The sequence below is a fragment of the Halyomorpha halys genome, unplaced genomic scaffold (genome assembly GCF_000696795.3).
Source record: "Halyomorpha halys isolate HHAL.00 unplaced genomic scaffold, Hhal_1.1 Scaffold1156.1, whole genome shotgun sequence".
Lineage (NCBI taxonomy): Eukaryota > Metazoa > Arthropoda > Insecta > Hemiptera > Pentatomidae > Halyomorpha > Halyomorpha halys.
Genome location: NW_027105369.1, coordinates 84,439 through 103,857, shown reverse-complemented (window position 1 = coordinate 103,857; position 19,419 = coordinate 84,439). Strand labels below are relative to the sequence as shown.

General features: G+C 29.8%; 1 protein-coding gene and 1 long non-coding RNA gene across 4 annotated transcripts in view; both read right to left on the bottom strand.

The window, feature by feature from the left end:
- Positions 1-4,017, bottom strand: part of LOC136796586 (uncharacterized) — a 28,776-nt gene extending 24,759 nt beyond the window's left edge. Inside the window, exon 1 of the long non-coding RNA XR_010844331.1 lies at positions 3,786-4,017. This is a non-coding gene — a long non-coding RNA (uncharacterized lncRNA). The remainder of the gene's footprint in view (positions 1-3,785) is intronic.
- A 5,438-nt stretch (positions 4,018-9,455) lies between these two features.
- Positions 9,456-16,366, bottom strand: LOC106688570 (dynein light chain 1, cytoplasmic). Of its 3 annotated transcripts, none has more exons than XM_014433086.3 (3): positions 16,195-16,366; positions 15,590-15,713; positions 9,456-10,196 (listed from the first exon to the last, which is right to left on the bottom strand). In XM_014433086.3, exons 2-3 carry the CDS (start codon positions 15,695-15,697, stop codon positions 10,035-10,037), a joined length of 270 nt encoding a protein of 89 aa, XP_014288572.1. In that variant the 5' UTR covers positions 15,698-15,713; positions 16,195-16,366; the 3' UTR covers positions 9,456-10,034. The 3 variants fall into 3 exon arrangements, with proteins under 3 accessions (XP_014288572.1, XP_014288571.1, XP_014288570.1); XM_014433085.2 differs by having other exon boundaries at positions 16,172-16,364; XM_014433084.3 differs by lacking the exon at positions 16,195-16,366 and adding an exon at positions 15,879-16,028.
- Positions 16,367-19,419: the final 3,053 nt, after the last annotated feature.

The following is a 19,419-nucleotide window of genomic DNA, read 5'->3' as shown; positions in this document are numbered from 1 at the left end:
ACCTAGCCTTATCAGCTTACTGGTCCGTCCGCTTCATCTCGGCAACTAGTAAGCTGACTCCTATCTTGACATTTCTAGTCCGACCGCTTCATCTCGGCAACTAGAACTGTTACTCAGCCTCAGACTCTCTCACCTAGACCTCCTCTACCTAGTCAGTGTCCAGGGCTCATCCTCTGGCACGGCCTTCCTTTCTAATCTAATTATGAATACGCCTTGTCGTGGGCCTTCTGTAAAGAGATATCAGGCTGGAGAAATCGCCTAAGACCAGACAACCCCGACAAATGTATGTGAGATTCCGTCAATAGTTGTTCCACTATTAATCTATTAAGAAATAAGTTTCTTATTAAAGTTTAAAGAGGATTTCATAACACCAAAAGATTTAATTCAAAAATGCCATTCTTAAAATACAAGAAGACATCAATAGCATAAGCACTTGGACAACAGACAATAAACTAACGTTAACTGCCGAAAAGACTAAAGATATTATAATTGGATCTCCTTCTATCCCAGGATCCCCAACCTTATCCTAAAAAATACTCCTATCTCATTCCATACGTCAGTCGAAAATCTTGGTGTCACTTTTGATCAAACTATATCCTGGAAACCACACATTGCCCAAATTTCCCGCCGGACCATGGCTACCCGGGAACAATTCAATGTAATCCGTTATCTCTTTCCACTTAAAACCCGTCAACTCTTAGTTTCCTCTCTTATTTTCCCCCATTTTGCCTATGGCTGCCTGGTATATGGTGGGCTCTCGGGTAATCTCGAATCTAAACTTAAACGTCTTATGAATTGCGCTGTACGATTTATTTTCGGGATCAGCAGAGATACGCACATAACCCAGTATTGCGCCGAGCTGAAGTGACTCTTTTCATCCTTCCAATGCAGGTATTTCCTAGCTTCCTTTCTATTCCAAGTAATTAGTATTCAGTGCCCCTCCTATATCCTAGAAAAAATGCAATTCAAATTCTCAATCCAATCCCGTACTACTAGAGGACACGTTTATCTGACATCTACCATCCATCTCACCGAACTGCTGCGCTTGATAATATCTACATATCACTGGAACTCCATTCCTTCTAACATACGTCATGTACCAACCCTTCCCTTGTTTAAAAATCTTATATTTAATTACCTTTTACTTAGCTAATCTAATCCGTTATTATAATATTAGAGGTTTAACTATCTTTTTGTTTTATTTTCTATTATCATATTGATTTAATCAGCTAGTTTTTTAATTTTTTTCTTTTTATATCTGTATCTAAAATGATTTATACACTTTTAATTTAAGTTATAATTAAGTGTGGCCACAATGTTTTCGGACAATATATGTTATGTACAATTAAAATTATCTTATAATTGTCCTAAAAGGACCTAGTCTCAGAATAATAAACTATTTTTCATTTCAATATCACCTTCGAAAGATATATTTAAAACAGGAAGAGGAGACTAAGTTAAACAATCAGTTAAATCGACCAACATTAAAAAATTGGCTTAAATTGGAAAAGGACGTGTTATCTCTAAAACGGTTTTGTTCGGTTCTAATGAGTCAACATTTGGCAATGAGCTGAGCAATTACTATGATTTAATAGCCCATTATAGAGATGTGCCTAGATGAAATGTAAAAACAATCGAACCCCCAGATGAAGATATCACACGGGTGAAGAGGTTTCAGTTAAAGATCCAATTTGTGTGGGCTCAGAAGCAGCGAGCTGACTATCAGCCACAGGCCCCACCTGCCAGGTACTGCTCAATATCTCTAATTAGATGACAAAAACAGGACTCTTATTCTCATTCAGCTCCTTTTATCTATTATATATTTTTATTTTTTTTTAACCCTGATTTCAATTTATAGTTCTTTTTCAAGACATCGAATGGGGCAATCACGGCTACAATCGATCATTCAATCATATACGGACTAACCCATAACAAAATGTTTTATTTCTCACTGTTATTTTCGTTGTATTGTAATAATTAATTAACAAAAAATTTAATTCAATACACTCTGAAAAAACTTTAACTTCATAAACGCTTTTGATTTCTTTTGATAATAAGCTATACGATAAGGAGGTGTTGTTGGACTGTCATTAACTAAATGGGGACCGGGCACTTTAGGGGCACATAACAACATAACTTATAAATAATAGGCGATTGATTTTCAAGCTAACAGGTTCGTTTTATTCTTTTTTTTTCTTTCCCTTTTCTTTGTTTTACCACCCCTTCTTTTCTCCACTTTTATCCATCTTCCTTACCCACGTTATAAGTTATGTTCACTATATTATTATTGGTGTTTTCAAAAATTATTTTTTTATTTTATTTTTTTCTATTCATTTCTTATGGTATACTTTACTTATATTTTGCCTCTTTATCAATTATTATAGTTACATATATTTTCTTCCTCTCAATTTTCTTTTTCTTTCCATATTTCAATTTTTAAATTATTAATAACTAATATGTTCACACTTCTTTGTATTATGTTACTTCATTTTTATTTCATTTCCTTAATTATGTTATTTTACCCACTTTTTCAATTACCTATGTATACATTTTATTTCCCGCTGCTTTCATCATTTATTAATTCTATTTTGTTAAATTATTCATTTTTTATTTTCTATACTTACTGTGGTTGTTATCTTGTTCTGTTCTTAGCCCTGAAGAAGGCTAGAAATTCTAGCCGAAACGTTGGCACAATAAAATAGGTTACACCAACTTATTTGTGTTCCTCTTTGATCGCACCCCCTCTTTCCCAATCTTTTCCTTGTAAATAATATATTACTTGATTTTTTTATTTGTACATACATAAACACTAATAATTAATTATTAATCCCGTCCTCACTGAATCGAGTCAAAATTTAAAGTACTGAGTCAAGTAGTTATTGGAAGGTACCGTTCCCGTCAATTGTGTAGCCAAAAATAAAACTATCCCTACTTGCCGTAAGCTAGAACGAAATCAGTACTAGGATAAATAAATTTTTATTTATTTATTTTAATGTCTATCTGACATAAAATTTTGAAAATCTGATTGTACCATAAAGATGATTAAGATCTTTCACTATATGCGGAACAACTGCTAACAATGTGAGATTCCAGCTAACAATTCTCACTGCCACGGTTTCTTTTTCGCATCCTGCCTCCCCAGGCGGCCCTCTGAGTGCCCTAATGCTCAACATCCAAGGAGGTAAAACTAATTAGAGAGCTGGCACAGAACACAGAGTGGATAATCAGATCAGGAAGGCGGGGCAAACAATCCTCCAGGGGCTCCTTTGTTACTCCGGAGGCACAACAGCTGTGGTTATTTAACATTGCCATGGTCACCGCTTGACAATAGCAACAAAGCAGAAGGGAGATTTTCGAAAAACATTATAAAAAGAATTTATTTGGAAAAATTCTTTCAAATTTTTGAAAATCAATAATTAGTCTCTAAGATGATGATTGGATAATACTTAATGGTAAATAATTATTAAACATGTTGCATGTTAATTTTATTGTCACACTAAATTTGATAACTGTTAACAAATGCCCCTTTTTGATAAACCCATTAACCTTACTGAGAAACAGTTCTTATCAGTCACCACCCATTGTCTAACCATTAAGTATGGATAGTTAAATGTTTTCTTCTCTAGTCTTAAAAGTTTCCTCGAATTTAACGTTAAACGTTAATAGCACCTTCATTATAGTGACACAAGTCCGAAATTAATCATATTGAGATCTTTCAAACTTGAAAACTTCAAAATTGCGGTCTTTCAAACTTATACGATAATTTAAATTAAATTACATCTTACCTCTTATTTTTCAATCCATTTGATGATGTAATGATTTTTAGCGCCAATTTTTGTTTAAATATAACTTATCCTAATTTAGTATTACTTTTTATCTTCTTATTAAAACAAATTACTACAGTTGGAAATTCAATAAGTTGAGAGAAATTCGTGCTAAATGAAGAACCCGAATGACAAAAAAAAAAAAAAAAATCACTTTTCAACAATTTAGCAATTTGAATGGTCGTCAGTCTAAACTAAGAACGAAAAGTTGTACGAATCTGAAATTATCTCTTTAAAGTATTGTTAATTTTATTATGCTAAACGAACGTAGTGGAGACCAGAGAAAGCTATAATAATGGTAGTAACAAATGAATTTTAAAAATAATTTAATTTATTTTTAATTTGTTCTATACGAGTTATAACATTTATAATGAACAATAATTAAGTATAATTTATTTAAGAACAGCAGCCTTGAGTGATGAGGGGAGAGGACATACTTCTGTTCTAAGTGGGAGTTGTACGAACAGTACAGATATTCTGTCTCTTATCTTAACTTTACTGCTTCCAAATTATTCGAATATTCTTAATCTTTAAACCACTCTTTTGGTTTCGACAATACTTCCATTCTAGCCACTTTCCCTAACCTTAACAAACGACTCCTCTCTGAAAGTATTTACATACAATTATAATCATCTTCTGTTAACCACAAAACTGACAAATACAACCTTTCCTTAGCCTCTTCCCAAATTGTTAATTTATTAAAACATCCATAATTTTTTTATTCCCGACACCTTATTGTATTATATTGCTGCCTCTTCTACGTTCATTTCGCCTTCGGCTCGTTCACTTTTAGTCAACTATAGTTTCTACAATTTCCTAACCCTTCGTTCTCTTAGTTATTTATTTCACGCGAGTTATTTTCTAATTTTACTATAAAACCTTTCATTACATATTTTTTTCTTTTTCTATTTTATCTAGTTCAACCTATTTTTAAATATTTCTTTTTTCCTCCCAATCTCACTTTTCCCTTGTTCCTTCCTAATTCAATTTTCTGTACTCTGTATATGTTTTTAGCTAATTAATTTTTACTCATCTCTATTACTGTTTAGCTTATATCTATTATAACATATATCATGTTTTCTTCCTTACCCATTGCATTAAATAATTTAAATTTTTGTCCTCACCTTTAATTATGATTATTTCTATATTTACTTGAACACTTTTTTTTTTAAATTTTTTTTCATCTAGTTTTTGTAGTTCACAATATTATATTTTGTCTTCTAGTAGTATCAATCTACTACGAACTACTTACTTTTTACGTATATTTCAAAGTTTTTTTATTATTATTTTCTTTATATATTTATGTCTCTGAATTAAAGTTGTTATCTTGTTTTGATTGTTTAGCCCTGATGAAGCCTGAAATGTAGATCGAAACGTCGGTACAAATAAATAATTTCGTTTACTTGTGTATTTTTTCGCTAACTACACAGCCAACCATCATCTGGAATTTTCTTCTATTCGATTTTTGGATTCTTGAAACATAAAACATCAAATTTTGAGGAGAGAGAGGGAGGGGGAGTATTTTTTTTTCTTGGTTTAATTTGAAACTATAAACCAAAAATTAGAAATTTTTCATCATTTAGGTCAACAAACATAAAAAATAAAAATAAAAAATATTATTAAAAGGAAAATTATAAGATCAAAGATTTACAGTTGTATTTTTTTAATTGCAAAAAGTGTTTGTTTCTAGTAAGAATTAAAGATCTCTGAAAAATTTTACATATGAGTCTTTGAGAGCCAGAGTGGAGTAAGTCCTCCTGTTACCATAAAAATTAATGTTAATAGTTATTTAATTAATTACTGAGTTTACTAATTTAAAATGCTTTTGAGTAGTTGTACAAGCTTTTGACTGACTACTTTTAACAGTAAATTTTGTTATTCCTATACTGAAAACATTATAGAAACATTCCCCTAAAGTTTTGAATATCTCAAAAATTCAGGTTTTATTTACACCATTCTTGCTCTCAAAAGATTATTGATATGTCGAATTTCAGTATGAAAGTTTCAACTTTAAATTGTAAAATGTAATCAAAATTAAATACAATAATGTGGAAAAATAGTCAAAACAATGAATCTACCTGTTATTTGAACTGATTTACCTTCAGCTTTAATTAATCAGACAGTTAACCTTTTCCAGTGATATAGGCCAGGCAACAAAGGGTTTGTACGCTAATTAAATATCAAAAAGCTGGAAATGATTTTTATGTCTCATTTGCATTTAAAGAGTTTATTGAAGTCTACACCAGTTTTCTGATTATGTCATTTGAGTGGGAACCACAAAACCCCGACAATATCGTTTTTTTTTTTTTTTAGGTTTTCACTAATAACTGCAATATTACTATTGCTAAATTTAATTGAATAACATTCTGCTTCAAATGAATAGCATATATTAAATATTACTCAGGTTTTTAGGAGAAAATGCGAATTCAAAAAACGTTCAGTTTTACCATTTATAAACAAAATCGTGAATTGGATTTTTAAATCTTATTTTCACGATGTAAAGTGTATTATGGGTTTTTTTTTTCTGACCTAGAAAATAAATATAAACAAATTAAATATATACAAAGAAGAGATAAATGTATATACTCAGGCAAATAATATATCTTAGTTTGCCAGTGTGGCATTATAAGATAAGCTGCCGGGTCCGCTGTATTATGGGTTTTTTAATTTTTATTTTCAAATCCTCTTTATTTATATATAATTACAATTACAAATACATAGTATATATACAGATTACATACTGACTTTGTTTGGCGTATGGCAGTTCAAGATGAGTTAAAGGGTCCGCTGAAGGCGGTGCTGTATTATGGGTAATAATCAATTTGATTTTATTTGCTACAGTTTCAAATCTTGTAACGGGTATAAATGTGCACAAGTGTTTTCAGCAAGCATCGTCTATTTTTTTTTCCATTCCTGGTGGCTTACCAATAAACAATTTTCCTGAATCAAAGAGTTTGAAATTAAAAACACATATGTGATATGAACATGAAGTTCGATGACTTTAAGTATTATTAAGACGCTTTAATGATTAGGTAAATGACAAAAAAATAATAGGAAAACAAGGTTATTTCAATTTTGCAACAATTGGTCCAATTTAAAGTTTTCTCGTCATCCGAATTTTCTAATTTGTCAGGTTGTCCATCTTTGGACTGTTTGTAGATCAGGAAGTTGAAGCGCAGGTCTTTGCAACCTGGGAACTGCAGCGGCGAATCCGGCTTTTTTATTTCTGTGGCGGTACCACAAAATGAAAATTTGATCCCCCCACCATGATTAGAAAAGTGTGGTAATCTGTAGATTTTGGTGATAAAAACAAAATCCGGAGAATTATAATGTCCAAGTATGTTATAAAGACACCGCTACCTGCTAGTCTATAACTGTAACTACGACAGCCACCGAAACCGCTATGTACTGGCATGACGCAACCTACCAGCTACTGTGGTATGAAACACGGGAACTACTACTGTGATCAGGCAAAAGTATATTACCGTTAGTACTATTCATTCTGAATACCTTAGTTGTAAACATGTAACAACTAAATAAGACATTGTAATAAGCATAAATGTATCATTTGAATTAATCAAGATTCCAATAGAATGTGCTGATTCACTGAAAACTAACGTCATACACATAGTACCTCTTGATGGCTTCTAATAGCCCAGAGACTAGACTAGACCAAAATTATAAGGTCTCAAGGTCGAACCTCGCATCACGAGAGACACATCCTCAGGAGGCAGATGATAATAATTTGAATAGTGGTTCAGTACATATTTTTAGAAATGTATAAAATCTTTAATTTTTCTGGGTCTCTCTTCCTTTAAATCTTTCGTAAAGCCCAAATGCTGGTTAACCTCCAAGCTTACATATTCCTTCATATATGAAGGAATAGCACCCAGTAGATCGAAGTTACCTTCCTGCAAAGCTCGGCGGAAGGAACGCTCAGGCCTTGCAATTCTCCTTCGAACCTACAAGAATAGTACCCTGTAGGACGAGGTTACCATCCTTCAAGAACGGCTGGCACCCCTTTTTTCATCCTATTTAACTGTCAACTATCTTACCTAATTTGAACACCCATTGTCTAGGCCTTCTGGTCAAGAGTACCTAATATTATCTATTGGAGTCAGAACTAACACCACCTCAACAATATTGATTGTTCCATTTAATATATTTTAAAATGTGAACAAAAGGATTAAAAATCAAAAAACGCGATTAGAAAAAAAACATTATTTCAAGTATATCTTCTTGACAATGTCAAATAAATAGTGCTCATTAAACATAGAATTCTAAGAATGTTTAATTTACAAAAGAACACAATTTTTCAACAAATTCATCGTTTAGGAGTTATATAAGTGGAAAATTGAAAAAAAAAAACACAGGTATTTTAGACCCTCATAAACCACAAAAAAGTTGGTTCTAACTTTAAAAATTCTTTTCACATGGAAATAAATAAGATTAAAGCTGTTTCAGGCATTTAATTGGCCTACTCAATTTTTGTTTAATCGTAGAAATGAACTTAAGTTCATTAATTTCTTTTTTACATGCTATTAATCAGTTTTTGACACCAAATATTTATTTCATCTAGAATTTTTAAAAGTATCCAGAAAAAACTTTTTTTTGGTTAAACAAAATATTTTAAATTGAGACAGCACAGTTAAATACTTATTGTAGACATTTAATCAATAAAATGTAAGAATTGCTAACATTAGGATTTATCTTCTGTTAGAAACAATTCAAACTCAATTTAGGGACCCTGGTATTAAAAAATTACTACAATTAAATTGGGTCCTAGAATAACAAGATCCTTTTTTTCTGATATACAAGTAGTTTGACTAAAATTCAAGCAATCCAATTCTTATTAACATTGACTGTTATTACATTTGGCAATCAGTCATTGATTATGCTACAACCTACCGATGAATATAATATTTTACTCATAGAACAGTTAGTTTTATTCTTTGTAATTGTTTTTAAATCGAGCAACAGATGATGTTAGACCTTGATTACATAATTAAGATAAATTCATATACTCTGTGCTAAACTATACAGTTCTACTGAAGTATATGTTAATGCTTAAACTTCTTATATATTTCAGGACAAATTCAATGGAAACAAATTAATTCTCCCAATTTACATATAAATACAGTTAATCCCTGCATCATACCTTTAAAAAAATCAATACAAAGAAAAATTTCAGTCTAATTGACACACATATTTATGCAGTATGTGTTAATAAGTCAGATTTTAAGGACTTAAGGAAATTTTCAGGTTAAAAAAATAATCTAAGGCATATATAAGTATTTTTTTTTAAATTGGTATACACTATATTTTTAATTGCATATTTTTTACATACACATTTGATAAAAACATGTACTTATATAACATAAAAATGTAGTTATGTACATAATTAGAAACAAATAAATAATGATTCATTTAATTATTTTTTTTAATGGTAATTATTTTCCTAAGGTTTTAGCCAACATTTTTGTTTGATAAATAGAAATAAACAGAAATATTTTATTAAAATGAGAATTCAATATATGGCAGTTCATTATCATAGGCTTAAACGTGTCTGTATGTATAAATAAATTCAGAAACAAAAGATAGGAGGGAGGTGTGTGAATCAAAACAAACAAATGCGTGTTTTAAAAATCTTTTTGCTAAAAATAAAAATTGACAATTACAACTGAACAAACATAACCTTTTAGATCACAGATTATATTAAATAATGTAGTCATTAAAGGATCGAATGAATATAGATTTAATATTAAACAATTTTATTCAGAACTAACACACATAAAAAATTCATTTGAAACATAATCTAGTGACTCAAGTTGAAACCGTCAACTTGCTTAACAAGGAACAAAGATTATTCTTAATTGAAAAAAAATATCACCTTCTAAAAATATTTATAATACATCACCTTATTGATCATTAAAATCTATATTAAAAAAAGTAAAAAAAGAAAAAAAAAAAAAAGAAAAAATTATAATACACATATTATCATCAGACAAACTCATGAGTATGTTTATAACATCAAACATCAATATGCTTCGAATGGCACAAATATGGGATAGTTTAGACATTTAGTACAGACTGAGGATTAGTCAATAAAATGTTGAAGATAGTGGAGAGATGTCAGGGCAAGAACACATGTAATGGAAGAGATCCAAAAATTTGTGCTGGATTCTTTTTAAAAGATCGCCTTTTTACTGTTCAACCAGATTTGAAAAGTAAAATGGCCACTTGACCCAGATAGAAGTAAATGAAGTGGCGAGTTTCGTGAGTCACGTAACTGCCAAAATTCCTACCCACTATACAATGCCATGTAGGATTGTACTTTTTGTCGAACTCCTTTTTGATGTGAGCAGCGATATCCTGAAAAAAAAAATTACAATATAATGAACATTAAATTACAAGTATACAAGCTTAAATATAACAGTTATAGAATCGTGAAAAATATTATAAAATATTAATATCTTGAAACCTCAAGTTAGTGCCCCTCTCACTTTAATATATAACTCTATTAATATAAATTATACTTGTAATTAATATATTATAATTTTCAATGTACCGTTATTTGTAATGAATATAAATCAATATGTTTGAGTATACTTCAGGGAGATACAAATTAAGAGGTCACTGTAAAAGTTTCAGTATTTTAAGAGAACAGTAATCTAACATGATCTAAAAACATCAATTCTTGTTCCTACCTCTTAAAAAAAAATAAAAATATTTACAAGTTCGTAAAGTTAAATGAGGTTATATATAAGGGTTATTCATGATTTTGTGTGTAAATGTAAAACGCTATAAGTATAGTATTGTGAGCAGCCCTTTTTAAAGTCATGTTAAATGCATAAGAGCTCTTAGTGGATTTTCTGAGCAACTTGTTTTATAACCTTTCCTTCCAAAACTTCATGTTATTGTTTACTTCTAAGTTTTATTAAAATAATTTATTACAACATGCCTAAAGTAAGTAAAAAGTTGAAGTTGTGTAAAATATTGGCTACTGAGTGCCTAGTTGATACTTTAACTTGTGAGGAACACAGAATCAAGATGAGCTAATTGACAACTGTCATTACATTATTGTTATCCATTGCTTCATTAGTTTTAAAAACAATGCTGACACAGTCAAAACACAAACTATGAGCAAGTAACCTAACATGAGAACAAACAAAACTGTGACGAGCTCAGCTGGTGTGTTGCGTGATGTCATACTCCATTTAACAGACTCTCAATTATGTGAAATGTTATAGCATTTTAACACGGTAAAAGATGGAAATATTTCTCCATTTTACATACTTTAACTTGTTAAACTAAAGATCATGAATATCCCTATTATGTACCATGAGCCCTTGTTCTTAAACAGTTTTCCGCAAGAGCCTAAGGGTGTGGCTGTTGAAAGTTCTGGGAACACATATTTTTGTAAGGATTCATTGCTTAGAACGATTTTACTGATGTTTTGGGTGCTAGCTGAAAGGTTATAAGGTCAGAAAAATTTATAATAAAAGTGACTCAAAATGCTTTAAGCTACCTAGTTTTGAAGATTTTCTGAGAAGGACACTCTTTTGCCCCAAATTGAAAGTGGGAATGGCCTGGATAAACTTACTTAAGTCACTAAAACATTAAGGTTTTTAAAAAATTTAAATAGAAGTTGGGGTGTGATTTTTGTCAACCTCAGACTGAATTTTAGAACATACACGATTCAATTAAATAACCTTAAAATTAAAAAAAAATCTTTTGGGTAATAGAGCTTAAATTAACAATTTATCCTCTTCAGGTTACATGCGCTAACTTAAATTGGATAATTAAACATAAATTGACAGATTTTTTTTCTAATTAAGTATTTAGTACATAATGATAGACATACAGTAAATAATGATAGAATAATTTTGTGAAACTGATTTTGTACAATCCTTAATTCGCAATCAGTAAGGCTTTGAACTATTTACACTTTCAAACTGATTGGTTGGATGTAATTACCCAAAAACGCAACAAGAAACAGCCTGTTATCAGAAATTCAACTAACAGGGCTTAAATGTTGGCTATTCCATGTTATTGTGATAATATAAAGGAGATGATGAGGGGTATAGTCAAGAAGAAACAAAATCAGCTTTCAACTATTTATTAGCCAAATTGTGGCCCACTTTGTAGGTCTTCCTTCATTAGGGCTAATGAAAATAAAAAACAACTAAAATATTTTTGATAATATAACAGAATAAGAGAACAATAAAGTAAACTAACAATAAAGGTGCGGTCAAAAATGATGTAAATATATGTGAGAAATCATTTAAAAATGAACAAAAGAAATAAAAATAACAGCCAACAATAATAATAATAAACAATAATAATATATACAGCCATACCAATTAGATTTAAAATGAACCTGAGCTGTAAAAATAGAAAATAAGAGAAGTAAAAACGAAAATAGAACACACTAGGTTGTTTAGATGAAGTAGGTAAAGACTATTAACTTTAATAGTGTAAAACTAAACATACATAACAATTAGATAACGAAAAAGTAGATAAAATATTACCACTATCAAAACAGATAACTTTTTCATTATCTAATTGTTATATATGTTTAATTTTACACCATTATATTTAATATTTTTTACATAATGAATAACTAAAAAGTTTAGTACTTGGTAAGGGTTAGCACTTTATGAAGCTAGGTGGACTCCAGGAAGGCTCCAGAAGCCTACAGTATAACAGAAACTAATTATCTGTCACAGCCGGATTCAAACCTGTGTCGTCCTTGGAGTTAGTAATTTTAATTATACACCAGTATTATTTTTATTAACATTGAAAATGAAAATATTTTTGTTTAACTAGCTCTTTATATCTCATTCATATATAGACAGGCCTAGTATATATAGTTTGTCTTTGGATCAAGTTTATATAACCCCATACCTTACAAAAAAAAGTATGTTCTAAAAATTTAAAATTTTCCAAGAAAGGATCACTTCACATATTGGTCTCTCACTAATATAAATAGCTGAGTTTCAATCGAGTAAGCATGAAACAAAATTCTATTAGCAACATGTGAATTTATTTTTTAATTCTACAATATGGAAAGCAGAAATGAATGACAAGTGCAGTCAGTTAAAAAAGAACTTTCTATTGTGTTGTAATTCATACAGCAACCTTTAGGATATCTTCCTCCCATATCATTTTTATTATTACTCGAGACAAAACTAAACTAAAAAAAAAAATATTAATTTCATTTTTCCACTTCTAGTTGTAATAAGAATCCAAATAATTATTGACATATCATTTATCGATTTGTTTTTTAATTACTTGAAATATATAGTAATTTAATATGATTTGACAGAGAAGGTGGTTAAAGAGCAAATGAGAAGGATCATCTACTTACTAAAGAAGAAAGGAGATCAGTCAGAATATGACAACTTATTATATATTATATTGGTATAATTTTTCTTTTTTTGCACGTATACTGGGCTTTCCAACATTAGAAGAATAGTTCCGACAGAAAGATTGGCAAATATCAGATGGTATATAGACGAGGGAGATCCACATTGAGCTAGATACTGGAGAAAATTAAATATAGGAATGTCACCAATCACCTCTTTGCTGGTGGTACGTGGGGCTGCCCTCCAAGAGATGAACATCTCGATAAAATGGATTCATTCAGTAACTGTACAGTACTTTTTTGTACTGACCTATCAGAGCTTTTGGGGTGTAAAGAGGGGGATGTACAATTGCTTGCCTGATTTTTAACTTTGGAGAAAGGAGTATGGGTGACCAAATCCCAGCTATGTATGACTCTTTTTAATAGCACAGTTCAGCTCTTGGTGTATACAAGATTAAAGAGGATAGCAACAGTGAGCTTGCTGAAGAGAATGCTGACTGATGAACTTCATGAAAAAAGATGAGTTCATCAACCTATCATTAGATGGGAGGACTCTATATCGACCAATAAATGGGTCATGCTTGGAACGCTAAACTGGGGAGTAACACCAATTGATTGCACCAGGCTCAGTGTCAGGATGAAGCAACATATAAATATGAATTATGATTAAATATAATATATTACTTATCAAATTGGGTAACTTACTACAAAGAAATTTATATCTCACTTGTCATTAGGTTAAATATGAACTGTGGTTGATATATCAATCACAAGTTATATATGCAATAAAAAATGACCAAATGTTTTAAAACATCATATTTATATTCAAATCAGCATATTCTAATAAGTAATCATGGGTATTATAAATAATACCCAATAAATGTCCTTACACACACTTATTGATATGTAACATCACTGTGGGATTAAACTATCACCAAGTGTTAAACATTGTCTTAAGAATCCTAATAAAAAAAATTAATAAAAAAATTGAAAACAAAACAAAAAGAAGTAACTATAATTACACTTATTAATGACTAAGTAATTCCCTTATCATTGAATAACCTTTAAGATCAATTTTAATTTTTTTTTTTTAAACTAAATTCTACAGAAAAGCTCTGCAAAATAATGGTGAAAATTGGCTATTTGCCCTATTCCAAATTTGCTGATATAAGTCCCCATAGCTGTGTTATACATTAAGTTATAATAATGTGAATAGTGAAAATTGTATTAGCGAAAATGAAGTCTCTATGAGGAATAATTAAATTGCTTTAACATTGCTATAACTTCAGAAGGACAGCAGTTAACTTCAGATGGTCAAAGAAACAAGCAGGATCAGTTGAGATCAAATAGATATGTGGAATAGGTATCAGACGACAGCTCTTCCGGCTATTGAAAAGGTAACAAGGAACTAGAAACACTACCTGATAATAATATAAATATTGATGTATATCTTAATGACTTCATGAATTGAATTATGACATTATCAGGACTTTGATCAGAAGTAATGCATTACTTATTGATATTAAAATAAGTTCAGTAAAGCTATACAATTGCTACTCCAACTGGTGGGTGGGTATGTACTTGTATTGTTTTGGGTTATAACCTTAAGTATTCTAATTACAGTTTTAATAAAATCACTGCAATTGAATTCTTGATGGAACAGAATGGATAATCTATTCCTAATGGATTTTTTCAGTTAAAGTCAAAGTAAGGCCTAAATATATCCAAAATTATTTTATGGTATCTTGTAAATGACAGTATGCTGAGTAACAGTTGTGAATTAGTTCCAAATGTTTTCATACCTAAAATGCAAAGAATTTTTTGACCAAGTGAAAGAAAACTAAATTATTGGAAAATATATCTGACCCATGAAGGATACAATGTCGATGGCTAACTTCATGTTAAAGCCAAGTACATTTCCTAAAGTTAGTAGAAATCGACTTAGCTCTACTGTAAAGTAAGCCATCGTTATTATAATGAAATATTGTTTTATTCCATTTTTAATGCAGTACTCTCAATTTATTTAATTATCTAATATTAAGACTGAACTAAAACATCATTATAGTACTTGTAGTTAAAAGCAGCTGGGGTATCTACCTGTTGCTAGGGGCCCAGTCTGACCTAACATCAATAATGATGAAAACTATAACATGCCTTCTAACCAGAGTTGGGTATTTGTCATTAATAACGTGTCATGCATACAATGTTTATTCATTAATGAACTATTACTAACTAAAAACTGGATCCATGAAAATTTAATCATACTTTTATTTATAACTAATTTATACTTATTTCTGATTGCAACTAAGGAATAAGTATAAAAAACAGATGATCCCAAAATAATTAGTTTGTGAAGATCAATAGTCACATCAAGTATATTAAAACTATGTGAAAATACCTTTTCTATGTTGAACTTATCTAGGGCTTGTGTTGCACAATCAACTGCATCTTGCTGCATTTCCTCGGACATATCTGCATTTTTAATAACTGCTTTTCGGTCTGACATTGTGCTATCTTTGAATCTGAAAGAGATTTAATTATAATTAACATAGTGTGGTTAATAAATTTATATTATCAATAGAACATGTCATGGAATATAAAGAAACTGCTTATAACATAATAATAAAAATATGGCACTAAACTAGAACAATAAACCCAACTGTCATAGTGAAATTTGATCTACTAGCCTCAAATACATTTAAGGACAGGAAGGCATGGTTAGAAGATAAAGAATCAAATATCATTGAATAAACAAACATTCTATTAAGGATAACCCATATGAATGTGGCACAGTTTATTGATTTTTGAAGGTGAATCTTGTTTTATTACTAATTTTAACATATCAAGAAGAAATTTCAAATATTCTAGGGTTCTGGAATGCTACAATTAACTAATGAAGACACTAAACAACTGAGTATCGAACATAAAACCATCTACATACATATGTTATATATGATTTCATGTTAACTGATTAACTTACCTAAAAATGTAATTATATCTTACAGTCTTTTAATTTCCCTCTTGATGGTCTGCAAGGGATCCCCGCGTGGTATAGATAACACAAATCTATCTATTAGTCACTAAATATAAATAAATAAATTCGGCGAAGAGTACTTCCAAAGCACCCACACGAAGCTGGATTGGGCAAGTCTTGTTCGATATTACTTATGAATGGAAGCCGACAATACACGCATCTGATTGGTCGGGCCCTACTGTCCTGATACAGAGTCCTAAAACTACCCATCATGCTTTGGAGTTCTTGGCGCCAAATAAAAATACTTTTTTTAATGGCGTATTCAATTTAGAGTATGTCATAAAAAAATGCATTTGGTATTTCCTGTTCTTGTATTTTAATTTTACGGTCTCTTTAGGAAACAGGTAATGCCAGCTTTTTTAATATATATATATTAAGATTGAGAAATAATTTAATATAAAACATATTTTACTTGAAAAAAACAAAAAACAAAAATAGAAACTGATTTTCGCGGAACTGCGTAAAATATAATGTACACGTAAATATTAATTTTTTTTTTCGCTTGGCTCTGTAGACCTTGTAGATCTTAGACCGCCCGAACCAGCTTCTCCACGCCTGTCTATCTTGGGCTACCTACTAATTTGCAGTTTGCTGCATGTACCTCTTTCGCATCTTTGATCATTCTGCCTATCCATCTGGTTTTTGGGCTCCCACGTGGTTTCTTGTTGGGTAGATGCGTCGTGATGGATTGCTTCGAGCCACATGTTCTGATATCATATGGTATAGACTCTTAATCTCAGGGCGGTTTTCTAGGTAATCAGAACAGTCAACTTGTTTATTAACTACCTATACAAATATACTTAAATTCTATTTTGTACAACACTAACCAATTTATACAATCTTCTTTTGATGATGGAAGGTTTTCTTTTTCTTCTTTCTCAATAAACTAACACTTGCTGTAAGCAATCTTTAGCAAACAAACACTGACTGTTAACAAAGCATTTGTCCTCTAAAAGTTTTCATTCATCTCATTCACTGGCGATCCAAAACAAAGAGTCCCTTATTCTTTTTGGGTGACTCTTCGATTTCTTCTTTTTCAAGATGTCTACCCTTGAGCTAGACAAAATATGATGAGGACCTTCTGCATCCAGGAGACATCATTCTCCAACCGTGCCTAAGCAAAGAATGAACGAAAAACCAAGCTCCCTTCCCCTTCTATAGTTGTTGGTTCTCAACATCGATTGTAGCGCTAAGGTTTTGAGTTTTTTCTTATGATTTCCTTCATAAATAATTTTCTTAAATACTTATTGTTAACTTCTATTTTTTTCTCAAATGTATTGTAATTTCAATTATGATGGGAAGTTAAAATAAAGTTTTTAAAATATTAGAATCTGCTCAATATGGCCGCAATTCAACGAACTTTTGGCAAGACAAGGCGCCGCCATCTTCTTTGTTTTTAATAACGATCTTTCCACTCCATATTTGATTGTACACAATTGGTTAGTTTTCTTTTTGGTTAACATAGCAAATGAACAATATTGAAACGATACATAAAATAAAAACATATTAAAAACCCTTTGTACATAAAAGGATGCTATTTGCTCAAAAAGAGGATATTACAATATATAATTTTTACAAAATTTATCCAATCCTTACAATCCAAAATCCTTCGTAAAATCCTCAATCCTCCTTACTTTGTCACAAATAAAATTATCCATAAAGACCTTAATGTTCCTTATGTAACCGATCTAGCCCGAACTAGGGATGGGATATCGAAAGAAAAATATCGATATCGATATCGGATAGCAATATCGATGTCGATATTATATCGGACTTAAAATATCGATATTAGATATGGTATATAAGAACAATATTCTGATATTACATTATCGAAAAATCAATATTTTTTTGAAAATAACTAAAATTTCAAATAGAGATTATAATATAGGAATATCGATATTTTATGTTGATAATTACATATTTAATTCGATATTTTCTATTGTTTTAATATTGATATAAAAGTATTTGCAATAATATTAATAATAGTAATATCGATATGAAACATAAACAACAATATTCCGATATTATTTTATCGAAATTTCGATATTTTGTTTAAAAATAGTAGAACATTGTATAGAATAATTAAAAATGGAATATCTATATTTTATTTTGATATTTTGTATTATTTTAATATCGATTTGGTATATAAGAACAGTATTCCGATATTATTTTATCGAAATATCGATATTAGATTTAAAAATACTAGAACATTGCATAGAATAATTAAAAGTGGAATATCGATATTTTATTTTGATAAATGCATATTTGTTTCGATATTTTGTATTATTGTAATATCATCATGGAATATAAACAACAATATTCCGATATATTTTTATTGAAATATAGATATTTTGTTTAAAAATACTAGATTATTTTCCTCGTTGTTATGTTGTTCCTTTCTTTACTTTCTTGTTTTAAAATCTCTATACAATTTACGTATAGGGATTTTAAAACAAGAATATCGATATTTTATTTTGAATTTTTGTATTATTGTAATATCGATATGGTATATAAGAACATTATTCCGATAATATTTTTTCTTAATATCGATATTTTCTTGAAAATGACTAAAATATCATATAGAGATATTAATATCGACATTTTTTTTTTTGATAAATACATATTTATTTCGATGTTTTCTATTCTTTTAATATCGATATGGAATATAAGCAACAATATTCTAATATTAGATTATCGTAATATTAATATTTTGTTGAAAATGACTAGAAAATTGTATAGAGATTTTAAAATAGGAAGATCGATATTTTATTTTCATAATTACAAAATTATTTCGAGATTTTGTATTGTTATAATATCGATATGAAATATAAGCAACAATATTCCGATATTATTTTATCGAAATATCCATATATTTTTTAAAATTAGAAAATTTTATAGACTAATTAAAAATGGAATATCCACATTTTATGTTGATAAATACATATTTATTTCGGTATTTTCTATTCTATTAATATCGATATTGAATATAAGCAACAATATTCCAATATTACATTATCGAAATATCGCTATTTTGTTGAAAATGACTAGTAAATTATATAGAGATTTTAAAATAGGAATATCCATATTTTATTTTCATAATTACATATTTTTTTCTCGATATTTCACATTGTAGTAATATCGATATGGAATATAAGCAACAATATTTCGATATTACTTTATCGAAATATCTATAT

Coding starts and splice junctions, on each gene's coding strand:
- LOC106688570 (XM_014433084.3), bottom strand. Junction 10,197..15,589: donor ATAAGTTCAACATAGAAAAG/GTATTTTCACAT, acceptor TTTTTTTTTCAG/GATATCGCTGCTCACATCAA.